Here is a 15,993-nt window from a genome sequence, read left to right as displayed (position 1 = left end):
TCCAACCATCAACCAAGATCAAATCAAGCAAGATCCAAACTTCATCCAAAATCCAAGCATGAACCAAGATCCAACTATCCAAGATTCAACCATCCAAGACCCAACCATGACCAAGATCCAACCCTCATCCAAGATTCAACCATCATCCAAGATCCAACCATCATCCAAGATCCAACCCCCATTCAAGGTCCAACCATGATCTAACCATCCAACCACAATCCAATCATGATCCAACCACCTAAGATTCACCCATGTTCCAACCATCCAGGATCCAACCATCATCCAAGATCCAAACCTCATCCAAGATCCAGCCATCATCCAAGATCCAACCCTCATCCAAGATCCATCATCCAACCATCCAACCATCATCCAAGATCCAGCCCTCATTCAAAATCCAACCCTCATCCAAGATCCAGCCATCATCCAAGATCCAACCCTCATCCAAGATCCATCATCCAACCATCCAACCATCATCCAAGATCCAGCCCTCATTCAAAATCCAACCCTCATCCAAGATCCAACCATCATCCAAGATCCAACCCTCATCCAAGATCCAACCCTCATCCAAGATCCAACCCTCATCCAAGATCCAACCATCATCCAAGATCCAACCATCATCCAAGATCCAGCCATCATCCAAGATCCAACCCTCATCCAAGATCCATCATCCAACCATCCAACCATCATCCAAGATCCAGCCCTCATTCAAGATCCAACCATCATCCAACCACGATCCAACCACCTAAGATTCACCCATGATCCAACCATCCAAGATCCAACCACCATCCACCACCAACCACGATCCAAGGCCTGGCAGCCCTTCCCCCTGTCAGGAGCTCACCCAGCAGCACCATTCCCCAAGCTGCCCCAGCCATGCCAGGTGTCCTGGAGCAGCCTGCGGGGCGCTGCGGGTTACGTCAGCCGGCGGATGCGGCGGTTGTGGCGCTCCACGGTGAGCGCGGCGCGATCCACGGAGCCGCCGATGCACTCCAGCGCCTCGTCCTGCCGCTGCAGCTCCGCCTCGGCCTCCAGCGCCAGCCCCTTCAGCTGCTGCAGGATCTGGGACAGCAGGGAATGGGGTGGGTGACATCCCACAGTCCCTGAACTGCTGCAGGGTCTCGGGGATGATCCCACCCCCACCAGCCCCTTCAGCTGCTGCAGGATCTGGGACAGCAGGAATGGGGTGGGTGACATCCCACAGTCCCTGAACTGCTGCAGGGTCTCAGGGATGATCCCACCCCCCACCAGCCCAGGCTGTGCCAAGGTCCAACCCAGCCTGGGACATTGAAGGGATTGGGGGAGTCAGAGCTGCTCTGGGAATTCCATCCCAGCCAGGAATTCCCAAGTCCCAATATCACACCCATCCCTCCCTCTGGCAGGATGTTTGTCAAAGGAAAGGAAAAGAAAGGGAAAAGGGAATAGGGAAGAGGAAAAAGGAAAGGAAAGGAAAAGGGAAAGGTGAAAAAAAGGGAATAAAAGGGGGAAAGGGAATAGGATACAAAAGGGGCAGGAAGGAAAAGAACAGAAAAAGAAAAAAAAAAGGAAAAGGGAAAAGGGAATGGGAAAAGGGAATAGGAAAAGGGAATAGAAAAAGGGAATAGGAAAAGGGAAAAGGAAAAGGGAAAGGAAAAGGGAAAAGGGAAAGGGAAAAGGGAAAGGGAAAAGGAAAAGGGAATAGGAAAAGGGAAAGGAAAAGGGAAAGGGAAAAGGGAAAGGGAAAGGGAAAAGGCAAAGGGAAAAGGGAAAGGGAAAACGGGATTAGAAAAAAGGGAAAGGGAAATAAGGGAAAGGGAACGGGAAAAGGAAAGGAAAGGGAAAGGGGAAAGGGAAAAGGGGAAAGGAAAAGGAAAGGGGGAAAATGGGAAAAGGGGAAAATGGGAAAAAGGAGAAAAGGAGAAAAGGGAAAAGGGAAAGAAAGGGAATGGGAAAAGGGAAAGGGAAAAGGGAAAAGGGAAAAGGAAAAGGGAATGGGAAAAGGGAAAAGGGAAAGGAAAAGGGAAAGGGAAAGGGAAAAGGGAAAGGGAAAAGGGAAAGGGAAAAGGGAAAGGGAAAAGGGAATGGGAAAAGGGAATGGGAAAGGGAAAGGGAAGGATAAAATGAAATGAAATAAAATAAAAATGAATTAAAATCAAATAAATAAAGTTTAAAATAGAAATATCTTTCTTGAAAAAAATAAAAATAATTGAATTTAATAAATGACGTCAATAACAAAATATAAATAAAAAATTAAAATAGAAATACAATATAAATAAACATAAAGTAATAAAATTAAAATTTAAAAAATGAGCTAAAATCAAATAAATTAAAATTTAAAAAGCAAATAAAAGAATTTTTGAAAGTTTTAAAAAGAAAGAAAATGTTAAATATTAAAAATTATTTTAGTATAAAATAACATCAACAACAAAATCAAAATAAGGCAAAATAAAAATCAAATCAAATAAGAAGCAATAATAAAAAATAAATTTAAAAATTAAATAAAAATAAAATATTATACAATACAATAACATAAATAACATTAAAAATAAAAATAGATATTAAGATAAAATAACAAAATAAAAATGAAATAAAATAAAATAAATTTAAAAAAGAAATTGAAAAATGAAAACAAAATGAAATTAAAATAAAATACCATACAATACAATAAAATAGCTGGAAAACTGCAGGCAAATGAATTAGCAAAGAATTCAGAAAAAAAATAAGTTGTTGGAAAAAATTCAAAAGAGAAATCTTTCTCTTAAAATTCTGTGAGAGAAATTCCTTAAAAATCCATTTCATGAAAAATACCCAACCTGATTCCTTGAAATATTGATTATTTTCCAGTGAAATCTCAAGGAAATTTCATTCCTTTACTGGATTCCACATTTATTCCAAACTCAAAATTCCCTCTGCATGTTTATGGAATATTTTGTGGATTTTTTTGGAATAAAACACCAGAGGAAAAAAAAAACCCCAAAAAAGCTGAAAAACAATAAAATTCTTCAAATCACCATTTTCCAGAAATCACATTCCAATCAATCCATCCTTGGATTAAAAAAAAAAAAAAAATTCAAACCCAAATTAAAAATTCTCAAGAGAATTTTCACCCCCCGGGATCGAAGAATATCTCAAATATTCCCGCGGAAATTAATTAACGGGAATAATTAACCAAAGCAATTTTAAAAAAATCAGGAATTTAATGTTTTATTTCATGGATTCAATGATTATTTATCTTGATTTTATTTTTTTTTTTACCTGTCTGAGCTCCTTGGCTTCTTCTTGGGAAACTTTTTGCAGCTGTGTCTGTTCCTTGTCCGTCCCTTCGCCGCTTCCCGCCGCGATTCCGGGATTTGCCGTCGCTCCCAGGAATTCACTGGCTGCCAGAAAAATTCCATGTTCAGCCAAACTTTGCCCTGTTTTGGATATGAAAGAAAAAATTCCTGCCTGGAAAGGAGGGGAGGTTTCAGCATTCCCAGAGAAGCTTCTTGGAAATGTTCAAGGGTAGTTGGAGAATGGAATTTGGAAAAGATCGTTGTGGAATTTTTTTTTATTTTTGAATATTCAAAGTGTATTCCTTATAATTTCTCTCCTGGATGTGGCAAATTTGCCAGAAGGGGATTTTTTTATTGCAGGGAAATGGGAATGTTTGGGAATGTGGGGATTCATCAGAGCAGCATATTCCCAAAAAAAATCAGGATTATCCCAGGATTTGGGTTGGGATGCAGTTTAAGGATGATCCCATTCCACAACTCCCACTATCCCAGGCTGCTCCAAACTTTCCTTGGATCAGCTTCTCTGGGAATTCCAGCCCAGCCAGGAATTCTTTCCCAATATCCCAATTACTCTTCCCTGGGAAAAGCTGCCCCAGAAGCACCAAATCCTAAATAATCCCTCTTGAGAATTCCTATAAATTCTGAATTATTGGGATTATCCAATGATCTGATCATCTCTGGATTCTGCTTCCATCCAAGTGGAAAAAAAAAGGAAATTATTCCTTGTCCTTGTTTTATAAGGGAGGCATTGTTTATTGGGAATTCAGAATTGGAAATTGGAAAAATTCTCAATTTTCCTCAGGAAAAGTGGGAATGACAAAATTTCTAATGGTCATCACCAGTCAGTTGTTAATTATTTCATGAAAATTAATTAATCCATCCTTGCCACTCCATTTATCCCACAGGACAGGAATAATTCCTGGAATAAGGAAGAAAATGTGGGAATGTTAAAGAGCCAGCAAAAAAAAAAAAAATTTCCTGGAATTCCCAGAATTTTTTTAGGGATAGAATTAAGTCAGGAATATTTGGGTTCATTCAAATCAAAGACAAAAAAAATAACCCAATTTTTTTCCAGGAATTCCTAGGAAATCAAAACAATCAGGGAATTTGTTCACAGGGATAAGAAGGGAAAATTTATCCTCTCCAAGGATAAAAATTTGGGAATATCAGGATGAAGTTGCCCTAAATGATTCCTCTGCAGGTGGAATTCAGGATTTCAATCCAAGTTGTTCATCCTGGGAAATTCTCAGCAGTTTTTTTGGGATAAAATTGGATAAAAGCTGTTCCAAAATTTCAACATTTATCCAAAAAAAAAAAAAGGAATTCCACATAATCCCTAAATTCCTTTTCCACATGGAATGAAGCCAAAATTGACTTGTTTGGGAATTTAATTTGATAAATTTATGCATAAATTGAGGGCAGAATTAGTGTAAGCAAAGGATCCATGGATCCATAATTCATAATTTTCTGAGAGATTCCCATGCCCTGCAGGGGTATTTCTCCTAAAAATCCCTGGATCAATCCTTATTGGAAAACAGAGAGACAGGAACAGGAAAAAAAAAAAGAATTTTTTTAAATTCTGATTTGAGAAAAACAGAAAACAAATCAGTTTTCCATAAAAAAATGCCCAAGGATCTCACACAGTCCATGAGTGCCACCTTGTGACAGGATGGAAACAGCAACAAATCCAAGGAAAACAAAGAAAAAAAACCTGGAAAATTCTGAATTTCCATCACCTCCCCTTTGCTTCCCAAGCTTTTCCAAATTCAACAGGGATGGAGAGAAAAAAAAACCCAGAAAAATCTAATTATTTTCTGGAATTTCATCAGGATTTGGAATTTGGTGGAATAACAGGAAACCAGCAGGTTGTTTTTCCTTGGAGTTGTTGTGTTGGAATTCCAGAAGCCAAAATTCACTTCCTAAAAAAAAAATAAAACAGTTTTTCCAAGTTGGAATATTCTTCAATAACAGGATATGGAATTCCAGCAGGGAAATGGGTGGATTTTTTAATTTATTTCAATTTTACAAGTTGGGTTTTTGGCACTGAATTCATCTTTGGTTTGATCTTTTGGGATGAAAAATCAGCTAAAAAAAAGGATTCAGGGATGTTGGGTGGAATAAATTCTAAAATTCCCAAGGTTGGGTTAAAAAAAATCAACCCATGCTGGAATTTTAGGATTAATAGTAGGGAATGTCAATTTTCTTGTTGGGAATTTTCAATTTCTAAAGTTTTCTTCAAATGATTCCAAAATTTCTAGAATTTCAACACCTGGATTTATCTAATATCAAAATCCTGGTTTTTAAATTTGGGAAAATTAGGTTTTTATCTCATGTTTTGATTAAAGATTTCCTGGGTATTTGGGGTAAATTTTCAGGATTGGAGGGAATTAAAGGTTTAATATAAATATGGGATATTGGATTGAGATATTGATTAATTATTAGGGGCTATGGGATATTAAATATGGGATATTGATTATTAATTATTTGACATGAGATAATGAATACTGAATGCTGGATATTGGATACTAAATATGGGATATTTATTAAATATTGGATATAGAAAATTGGATATGGAATCCTGGATATGGATATTTATTAAACATGGGATATTGAATAAAGGATTGGGTGTAGGATATTAAATATTGAATATGGGATATTAAATATGGGCTATGGAATATTGATTATTAAATATTAGATATGGGATACTGGACATTAATTATTGGATATAGGGCATCAGATATAGGATATTGATTATTAAATATTGGATATGGGATATTTATTAAATATAGGATACTGGATATGGGATATTGGATGTAGGATATTAAATATGGGATATGGGACACTGGATATGGTACAATGGATGTGGGATATTTAATAAATATGGGATATTGGATATAGGATTGGTTGTGGGATATTAAATATTGGATATTAATATGGAATACTGACTATTGAATATTGGACATGAGATATTAAATATTGGACGTGGGATATTACATATTGGATATGGGATATTAAATATTGGATATGGGATATTAAATACTGGATATGGGATATTAAATATTGGATATGGGATATTAAATACTGGATATTGGATGTTAATATGGGATACTGAATATTAGATATTGGACATGAGATATTAAATACTGGATATGAGATATTAAATATTGGATATGGGATATTAAATACTGGATATTGGACATGAGATATTAAATATTGGATATTGGATATTAAATACTGGATATGGGATATTAAGTACTAAATATTGCATATTAATATGGGATACTGACTATTGAATATTGGATATTGGACATGAGGTATTAAATACTGGATATTGGATATTAATATGGGATACTGACTATTGAATATTGGATAGGGGATATTAAATACTGGATATTGGATATTAATATGAGATACTGACTATTTAATATTGGATATGGAATATTAAATACTGGATATTGGATATTAATATGGGATACTGACTATTGAATATTGGATAGGGGATATTAAATACTGGATATTGGATATTAATATGGGATACTGACTATTGAATATTGATTATTGGATATTGGACATGAGATATTAAATATTGGATATGGTGTATTAAATACTGGATATTGGATGTTAATATGGGATAATGACTATTGAATACTGGATATTGGATATTAAATACTGGATATTGGATATTAATATGAGATACTGACTATTTAATATTGGATATGGAATATTAAATACTGGATATTGGATATTAATATGGGATACTGACTATTGAATATTGAATATTGGATATTGGACATGAGATATTAAATATTGGATATGGTGTATTAAATACTGGATATTGGATATTAATATGGGATACTGACTATTGAATATTGGATATGGGATATTAAATACTGGATATTGGATATTAATATGGGATACTGACTATTGAATATTTGATATGGGATATTAAATACTGGATATTAAATCTAGATGTCGGCTATTAATTACAGAGGTACTGACTATCAAATATTTCAAACTCCCTTCCAGCTGGCAATGAACTGCAGGAGAAGCAGCAATCCATAACCTGGGGATCTCCCCTGAGCTCCACAGCACTCCCCTGCAAACCCACCTGCCTGCCCGAGGGACTGTGCCCTGCCCGTGTGCGGAGCGGCGCCGGCCGCAGGCAAGCCGAGCTCACCGTGCAGGAGCTGGAGCCTGCCCGGGAAGCGGAGCCGCAGCAGGGGGATGAGGCGCGGCATGCGCGCCGCCAGCAGGCGGCAGCTGCGGTCGGGTTTGCCGATGAAGCGCTGCCGCACGCTGAGCTCGTAGGGGCCGTGCAGCAGGATATCGTCCACATGCCGCCATTCGAAGCGCTGCAGCAGCTGGGAATCGCAATCCCTGATCTCCAGGCCTGAGGGGAGCAGAGTGAGGGTGCCGGGTTTGCTGCTGGAGTCTGTTCTCTGGGTGATGAGCACGGGGATTTTTAGAAGGATTTCTTCGCGCGTTTCGGGAGTTGGAGGTGGAGGGGTTTCTTTGGGTTTGGGTTCCAAAGGGGTTTTCCAGAGTTTGGTGCTGAAGGGCCACCAGGAAGGAGATTCCAGCTCTGTCAGTAGCCTGGAAGAAGGGAGGGAGGGTTTGGAGAGGGAAAAGTTCCAGACATTCCAGCAGCTCCAAGAAAATTCTCACACACATGGAAATTCCTTAATCCCAAATCCAGCCTGTTATTCCCTCCTCAAACCCATTCTCAGCTTCTCAGGATCTAACCAGTTCAAACCTCAGAATCCACTGGGAAAACTCCAGTCCTCAGCCAGTTCAAACTCAACTTTCTCCTTAAAATCTACTAAAAAAATTCCCAGGATTCAACCAGTTTAATCCCCACCTTCTCACTGGAATCCATTGGGAAAATTCCCAGTGCTCAGCCAGTTCAAACTCCACTTTCTCCTTAAAATCTACTAGGAAAACTCCCATGATCCAGCCAGTTCCAACTCCACCTTTTCCTCAGAATCCATTGGGAAAACTCCCAGAATTCCAGCTGGGAAAGAAGGAACTGAATTGGATTTTTCCAGGCCCATTCCCACATGTCTGCTCCTCAATATTCCACTCCTGCCCATCCATCATCACTTCCAAGGCTTTTTGCTGCTCCTTTTCCTTTACCTCCTCACTTTTTCCTTTGCTCCACACCCGAATTCCCAGATAAAACACTAAAAATTCCAGCTTGAGGCTCTAAAATGCAGCAGAAACTTCCCAGAAATGTCCTGGCTCCACCTTCCCATCAGTGTTGCTGCAGATCCCTAAGAAAGACATTCCAAAAAACAGGGAAGGCTGGAATTTCAGCTCCTGCTCCAAGGACAAGGAAAATATTTCTGGGTTTTTTTCCAAGAGAGAACCAACACTAAACATCCTTAAAATCCCAATTTAATTCTGTTTTAATTCCCTGTTTTAAAGTCCATATTCCCTGCTCCTTAAATTTTATAAAAACTGGGAAGAGCCCTCTGGAATTTTCTGCTGGAGCTCTGAGCTGGGTAATGTTTAGCTGCCTTTGAATCTGTGGAATTTCAAGTCCTTTCTCATTTCTTTCCTCTCCCCACACTCCAGATCCTGCATTCCCCTCATTGCTGCTGGAATTTTATCCACAGAGGTCAAAGATATGGAAATAATTGGCAAAAATATTCCTCCCCACCCCTGACAATCCCTCTCCAGCTCTCCTGGAGCCCCTCCAAGGGGCTCTGAGCTCTCCTGGATTTTCTCCATGCTCAACATTCCCAACTTCCCTCATCCTTTCCTCACGGAGCTGCTCAGTCAAAACTCCACAATTTCATTCCAAGCCCACCCAACCATTCCCAGCTCTGGGAACATTCCCATCCCATACCTGTCAGCCACATCCATGTCCCCCTCAATCTTGTGGAGCCCCCTCATGATGTTATCAAACTGCTCCCCCTGGGAATGCAGCACCTTGGCCGTGTCCTCCAGGCGTTTCTGGGATCCCTCCAACATTCCTGTTAATTCCTTGCCCTTGCTGGATTCCAAGGCTGCTCCTGCTCCAGCTTCCTGCCTGGAGATCAGCTGCTCCCTCCAGAAATGCTCCAGGATGTTGAACACCACATTCCTGTTGGGCTGCAGGGAGCTGAACCAGTGCTTGGTGCCCTTCTCCAGGATGGTGAGAGAGCTGAAGATGAAATGGGAAGATTCCTTCTTGATCTCGCTGATGCCAGAAAGATGGAAATCCAGCAGGAGCTCTCCTGTTTTGTCAGCTCTGAACTGGATGGAAAGGGGAGTCAGGGAGAGCTTCCCAGGGATCCATTGCTTGCTGCTGTCCAGGTAGTAGGAGCAGGGCCAGGAATGGATCCTGATGTCCTCATTCATCAGCTCGCTCTTCCCAGCCTCTTCTCCCAGGGAAACTCTCTCCAGCCCAGTGGGAGTCACTAAAAAAAACCAGGAATTCTTCATTAACACACAGGAATCCATGGCTGGATCCCAGCTCTGCTCAGCTGGGTATCCAAGGAATCTGGGAATTGTGAACCACAGGGAGTGGAAAAAGCCCATCAGCATCACTGGCCATCTATTTTCTCAATAATTCCATTTATTTGTTGGAATATTCCCATTCCCAGCTCACATAAATTAAGAGGTACTGAGAAATTCCAGGATATCCCAAAATTCCAGCTTATCCTTCTTTATAAATGCCTGTTCCATCCCCTTCCCCTCTGGCAAATCAACACCAAGGCTTGTTAAGCATATTTCAGGATTTCTCCAGGAATTGTTAATATTCCTCAAGAATTGTCAATAATCCCCAGGAATTCCCAATATTCCTAGGAAATCCCAGTATTCCCCAAGAATTGTTAGTATTCTCCAGGAATTGTCAATATTCCTCAAAAATTCTCAGTATTCTCCAGGAATTCTCAATATTCCCCAGAAATTCTCAATATTCCCCAGAAATCCCCAATATTCCCCAGAAATTCCCAGTATTTTCCACAAAATCCCAGTACTCTCCAGGAAATCCCAGTATTCCCCAGGAACTGTCAGTATTCTCCAGGAATTGTCAATATTCCTCAAAAATTCTCAATATTCCCCAGAAATTCTCAATATTCCCCAGAAATCCCCAATATTCCCCAGAAATCCCCAATATTCCCCAGAAATCCCAGTACTCTCCAGGAAATCCCAATATGCCCCAAGAATTGTCAGTATTCTTCAGGAATTGCCAATATTCCCAAGGAATTCCCAATATTCCCCAGGAATTGTCAATTTCTCCAGCAATTGTCAATATTCCCCAGGAATTATCAATATTCCTCAAAAACTGTCAATATTCCCCAGGAATTACCAATATTCCCCAGGAATTCCCAATATTCCCAAGGAATTCCCAATATTCCCAAGGAATTCCCAATATTCCCCAGGAATTATCAATATTCCTCAAAAATTGTCAATATTCCTCAGGAATTGTCAGTATTTCCAAGGAATTCCCAATATTCCCAAGAAATTCTCAATATTCCCAATATTCCCCAAAAATTCCCAATATTCCCCAGGAATTCCCAATATTCCCAAGAAATTCTCAATATTCCCAATATTCCCCAGGAATTCCCAATATTCTCCAGGAATTCTCAATATTCCCAATATTCTCCAGGAATTCCCAATATTCCCAAGAAATTCTCAATATTCCCAATATTCCCCAGGAATTATCACACCCTCAGATCTCCCCTGCAGGTTTCCAGAGAGACTTTTCCCAAATGATCCCAAAAATTACAAATCCAAGCAGAACCTGGAATTCTGCGGGAAAAAGCCCAAAAAAAAAAAAAAAAAAAAAAAAAAATCAGATTTTTGGAATGGGCAATTCCACCCCTGGAAAAGCTTTGAAGTTTTTTTGGAGACAAGGGTTGGAATTTTCCTGGAATATTTCCCTCATTTCCATGGATTTTTAGTAATTTTTTTCATCATTGATTTCAGAGATGAAATAGGAAAAAAGTCCAGGAATAAATTGACAAAAAAAATTGGAATTTCAAGTGAAAATTCTACACATCTGTAGATCCAATAAATCCACAAACCTGGAGAAAATTGTGGAAAAAGAGAGGGAGGAAAATCCCACCAAAATCAGATTTAAAGGAGTCAAGTTTTCAGCAAGGAAAAAATTCCAAAGGAAAATAAAACTGGGGCTGTTCCCAAAATAAAAATTCTTAAAATCAAGGATTTATATCTAATTATAAATTAAAATAAACCCTTCCTGAGCCTTATCCATGGAATCCTCAAGGAAGAATTTTTTCCCTCAGGATTTTTATCTCAAGTTTTCACCAAAAAATAAGATTCTAAAGGAAAATACAATTGAGGCTGTTCCCAAAATTAAAAATTCCTTTAAAAATCAAGAATTTATACTTAATAATAAATTAAAATAAACCCTTCCTGAGCCTTATCCATGGAATCCTCAGGGAAGAATTTTTTCCCTTTTATCCCAAGTTTTCATCAAGGAAAAAAATTCCAAAAGAAAATACAACTGAGGCTGTTCCCAAAATTAAAAATTCCTTTAAAAATAAAGAATTTACACTTAATAATAATAAATAATACTTAATAATAATAAATTAAATCAAGCCCTTCCTGAGCTTTATCCCAAGTTTCTTACCTGGATTTGCATCCATGGAATAATCAAGGAAATTTTTTTTCCTCCTCACAGAATTTTTTTTCCCCTCAGGATTTATATCACAAGTTTTCTCCAAAGAAAAAATTACAAAGAAAAATAAAACTGAGGTTGTTCCCAAAATTAAAAATTCCTTTAAAAATCAAAAATTTATACTTAATAATAAATTAAAATAAACCCTTCCTGAGCCTTATCCATGGAATCCTCAGGGAAGAATTTTTTCCCTTTTATCCCAAGTTTTCACCAAGGAAAAAAATCCCAAAGGAAAATACAACTGAGGCTGTTCCCAAAATTAAAAATTCCTTTAAAAATCAAGGATTTACATCTAATTATAAATTAAAATAAACCCTTCCTGAGCCTTATCCCAAATTTCTTACCTGGATTTGTATCCATGGAATTCTCAGCAGTTTTCCCCTTCAGGGTGGAATTTTTTCCCTGGTTTTTTTTTTTTTTTTTTTTTCTCTTCCAAGTTGTAACAAAAATAAGTTGAAGCAAAGGAAAACACAATGGAGGCTATTCCCAAAATGAAAATTTCCTTTCCAAAATCCAAGATTTTTATTCCATAAGGAAGAAATCCAAGCTCTGGCAGGGCAGAGCTGTGACTTGCCAGGATTTTTATACCTGGATGTGTCTCTGATCTTGTGATTCCTGACTCACCTGAGAGCTCTGAGCTTTACTCACCTCCTTGCTGTGCCTGAGGGAAAATTTTCCATGAAAAATATTCAGTTGGGAATGAAATCCAATGGTTTTTTTTTTGTTAATATAGTATTTTAATTAGCAGCAGATGTGGAGAATTCTTCTCTCGAAGGAGAAGAAATTTCAATTTTTAATTAGAAGAGAAAAGGATTTTTCAAAGTGTTAAATAAAGGGAATTCTTGGGAAACAAATGGTTAAAAATATCCTGGATTTTGGAAATTGGAATTTCCAATTGGAAATTTGGAACCAGCCTGGATTCTGGGATAAAATCAAGGAATGGTTTGGGATGTTTAAGGATCATCCAATTCCAGCTGCCATGGGCAAGGGAACCTTCCATTATCCCAAATATTCCACAAGAAATTCCTTTTATTTCTTGCTAAATTGCTCCCTCACAATTTGTTCCCAAATCAGTTCTGGACTCTCCCATTATCCATTTTTTTTTTTCTAGAAAATAATTGGAATTTTTGGCCACATCTGCCCCAAAATCCTGGAATTCCATCCACAGCAAGGCCTGGATTAGGAACAGAGAGATGTGGATTTGACATTCAGAGAAAAATCAGGATTGGCAGAAAAATAAACCAAAAAAAAAGCTCCAAATTGCTTCTGAATGCTTTAGAAATTCAGGAATAGGTTTGGAAAGTTGGGAATGTCACAATCCTTCCATAAGAAATTCCTTTTATTTCTTCCCAAAATGTTCCCAGATCAGATCTGTACTCTCCCATTATCCACACTATTTTTAAAAGAAATAATTGATTTTTTTTTTTTTTTGGCTACATCTGCCCCAAAATCCTGGAATTCCATCCAGCAGCATCATGAGGATTTTACAGGAATTCTTTCCCTGCAACATCATCCAGTGGCTGCTTCCATAAAAAGGAGCTGATTCACCTTTGGTGAGCTCACCCAATTAATTGGGAGCATTACTAATTAGTTAATTAGGGATGAGGAGCTGTCAGCAGTGATGTTCCCACTGAATCCCCAAGTTTTTCCCACCTGCCCTTGGGAATGATGGCCAGAACATTCCTGTACTTTTTGTTGTTTTATTTTATTTTTTTTTTTAATCTCTCCTCCTGCACAGCTGAGAATTCCACAGGGTGATTTATTCCCAGAAAGAAATCTGGGAAATGCTGAGTTTCAAACTCCTGGGAGCCACCAACCTTCAAGAAATGAGTTTATAAATCCAATCCTGTCACTCTCCCCCCCCCTTTTTTAATTAAGACTCAATACTAAGATTATTAAATCCACAAATTCTAAATTTAGGATTCTCCAGAATATTAAATATCCAGGCCTGACCTCATTTCCTTCCTTCCCAAGCCTCATCTTCTGTTTCCTCAAACCAAGCTGAAATTCCTCCCTCCTGCCAAGGATTTCCATCCTTTTCCTTTTTCCTCTCTTTATCCCAGAGAATTTTTGGGTTGGGAAGGACCTTGAGGTCCAAGCTGCTCTGGGACATTTCCAGGAGCATCCCCAGCTTCTCTGGGAATTCCATCCCAACCAGGAATTCCTTCCAATATCCCACCCAAATCTCCTCTTTCTCAGCACTTCCCTGTGTCCTGTCCCAAATCCTTCTCTCTTTAGGAAGGATTTTTCCCTAAACCCAGAAAATTCCTCATTTTTCTCAATCCCACTTGGGAAAGCCACAACACCCAAACCCTTTTCACTGTAGGCCAGGCTCTTGCAGAATTTCAGAATTCCAGAAGGACTGAGCATGGAAAAGCTCCCCAAAGCCACCAAATTCAAGTGTCACCTCCAGGGATGGGAAATTCCAAGATCTCACCACCCTTTCCATGAGGAAATTGCTGCTGGTGTCCAACCTGAGCCTCCCTCAGATGTGCTGGAACTGGGAGTTAATTGCTTCCCAAAAATCCTGAGGAGGTTTGGGATTAAACCCCAGGAAAATGCTCTTCTGGAGTTTCTAAATTCACCTGGAGGGTTTGGGCAGGGCTGAGGGAGGGGCTGGAGGCTGGGCAGGAGGGATGGAGCTGGGAAAAGCAACTTTTGCATCCAGAGAATCCTAAAATCCCTGAGGATGGAGAAGATCTCCAGGATCACTGAGCCCAAGCTGTGCCTGATCCCCGAGTGCCACATCCAGGAATTCCTTGGACATCCAGGGATGGGCACTCCAAACCTCCCTGGGCAGCTCTTTCTGCTGCCTTTCCAAGAAGAAATCTTCCCAAAATCCAAGCTGTCCCTGTTGCCTGGCAGCAGATCCCAAATCCCCAGCTCTCTCCTGTCAGGGAGTTGTGCAGAGCCACAAGGTCCCTGCTGATCCTCCTTTTCTCAGGGATGAACATTCCCAGCTCCCCCAGCAATTCTCCAACCCCATTTCTACACAGCTCGGTGCTATCCAGGAATTTATTGGAGATTCCCTTATCCATAAATTCCCTGCTCCATTTCCCAACCCAGCTCCCGGGTTAAACCTTGGCTAGGCTTCTCTGCAGAGCCAACTCACCCCAGGGTTGAATTCTCACCCTGGGGCTCCATTTCCGACCCTCAAACCCCATTCCTGCCCAGCCCCGCCCCGGCCCCAGCTCGGAACCTCCCCAGACACCGCGGTTCGGAGCTCTCCCGGTCCCGGTCCGACACCACCGCGGCCATGGATCAGAGCGCCTCCATTCCCTGCCCGAAGCCCCCCCAAGCCCCAATTTGTGACTCCTCAGCCCCATTTCCACCCCCCGAGTCCATTCGGAGCCCCCCCCGGCCCCTCACGCACCTCCCTCAGTGCGGCACCGGCCCCGCTCCGCGCCTGCGCCCCCCGCGCGCTCCCATTGGCTGAGCCCCGCGCAGCCGCGCGTTCCTATTGGCTGAGCCCCGCGCAGCCGCGCGTTCCCATTGGCTGAGCCCCGCGCCGCTGCGCTCTGCTTTTCGCTCCCCCCCGGCCCCCACCCGCCCGATGCAGAGGTTCCGGTGTCTCCCGCCATAGCCCCTCGCTGTCGCCGCCAGCGCCGCCATTCGCAGCAGGAGCTGCCTCACGGGGCGCGGGGGTGAGTGTGGCTCTCTCGGGGTGCTCCCGGTTCCTGCGGGAAACGCGGGTGTGGCGGGAGAGCGAGGGGGGGAATGGCGTGTGCGACGCGCTGTGGGGTCCGGGTCCTCCCCCCTACACCGGGGAGCTCCCTGATGGGAATTCCCTCATGGAAATCCCTTAATTCCAATATTCCCTTTTTGATCCCTGAGAGAGAACTTCCCTCATGGAAATCCCTTAATTCCAATATTCCCTCGGAGATTTCCGAGGGAGAAATTCCCTCGTGGCTGTCCTTTAATTATAATATTCCCTTGGATATCTCTGAGGGAGAAATTCCCTCATGGAAATCCCTTAATTCCAATATTCCCTTTTTGATCCCTGAGAGAGAACTTCCCTCATGGAAATCCCTTAATTCCAATATTCCCTCGGATATCTCTGAGGGAGAAATTCCCTTATGGAAATCCCTTAATTATAATATCCCCTTGGAACTCCGT

The 15,993-nt window shown here is 40.7% G+C and overlaps 1 protein-coding gene across 1 annotated transcript; it reads right to left on the bottom strand.

Moving 5' to 3' along the window:
* Nucleotides 1-912: 912 nt before the first annotated feature.
* On the bottom strand, nucleotides 913-15,293 carry SNAP47 (synaptosome associated protein 47; the record flags this gene model as incomplete). The annotated part of the gene is made up of 5 exons (XM_079300532.1): nucleotides 15,251-15,293; nucleotides 9,097-9,649; nucleotides 7,357-7,841; nucleotides 3,232-3,389; nucleotides 913-1,059 (listed from the first exon to the last, which is right to left on the bottom strand). The coding sequence occupies exons 2-5, from the start codon at nucleotides 9,588-9,590 to the stop codon at nucleotides 913-915; spliced, it is 1,284 nt and encodes a 427-aa protein (XP_079156658.1). The 5' UTR covers nucleotides 9,591-9,649; nucleotides 15,251-15,293.
* Nucleotides 15,294-15,993: the final 700 nt, after the last annotated feature.

The sequence above is a fragment of the Erithacus rubecula genome (assembly GCF_903797595.1).
Source record: "Erithacus rubecula genome assembly, chromosome: 3".
Taxonomy (NCBI): Eukaryota; Metazoa; Chordata; class Aves; order Passeriformes; family Muscicapidae; genus Erithacus; species Erithacus rubecula.
The sequence above is the reverse complement of the archived record's forward strand: the minus strand, read 5'-3'. Positions and strand labels throughout refer to the sequence as shown.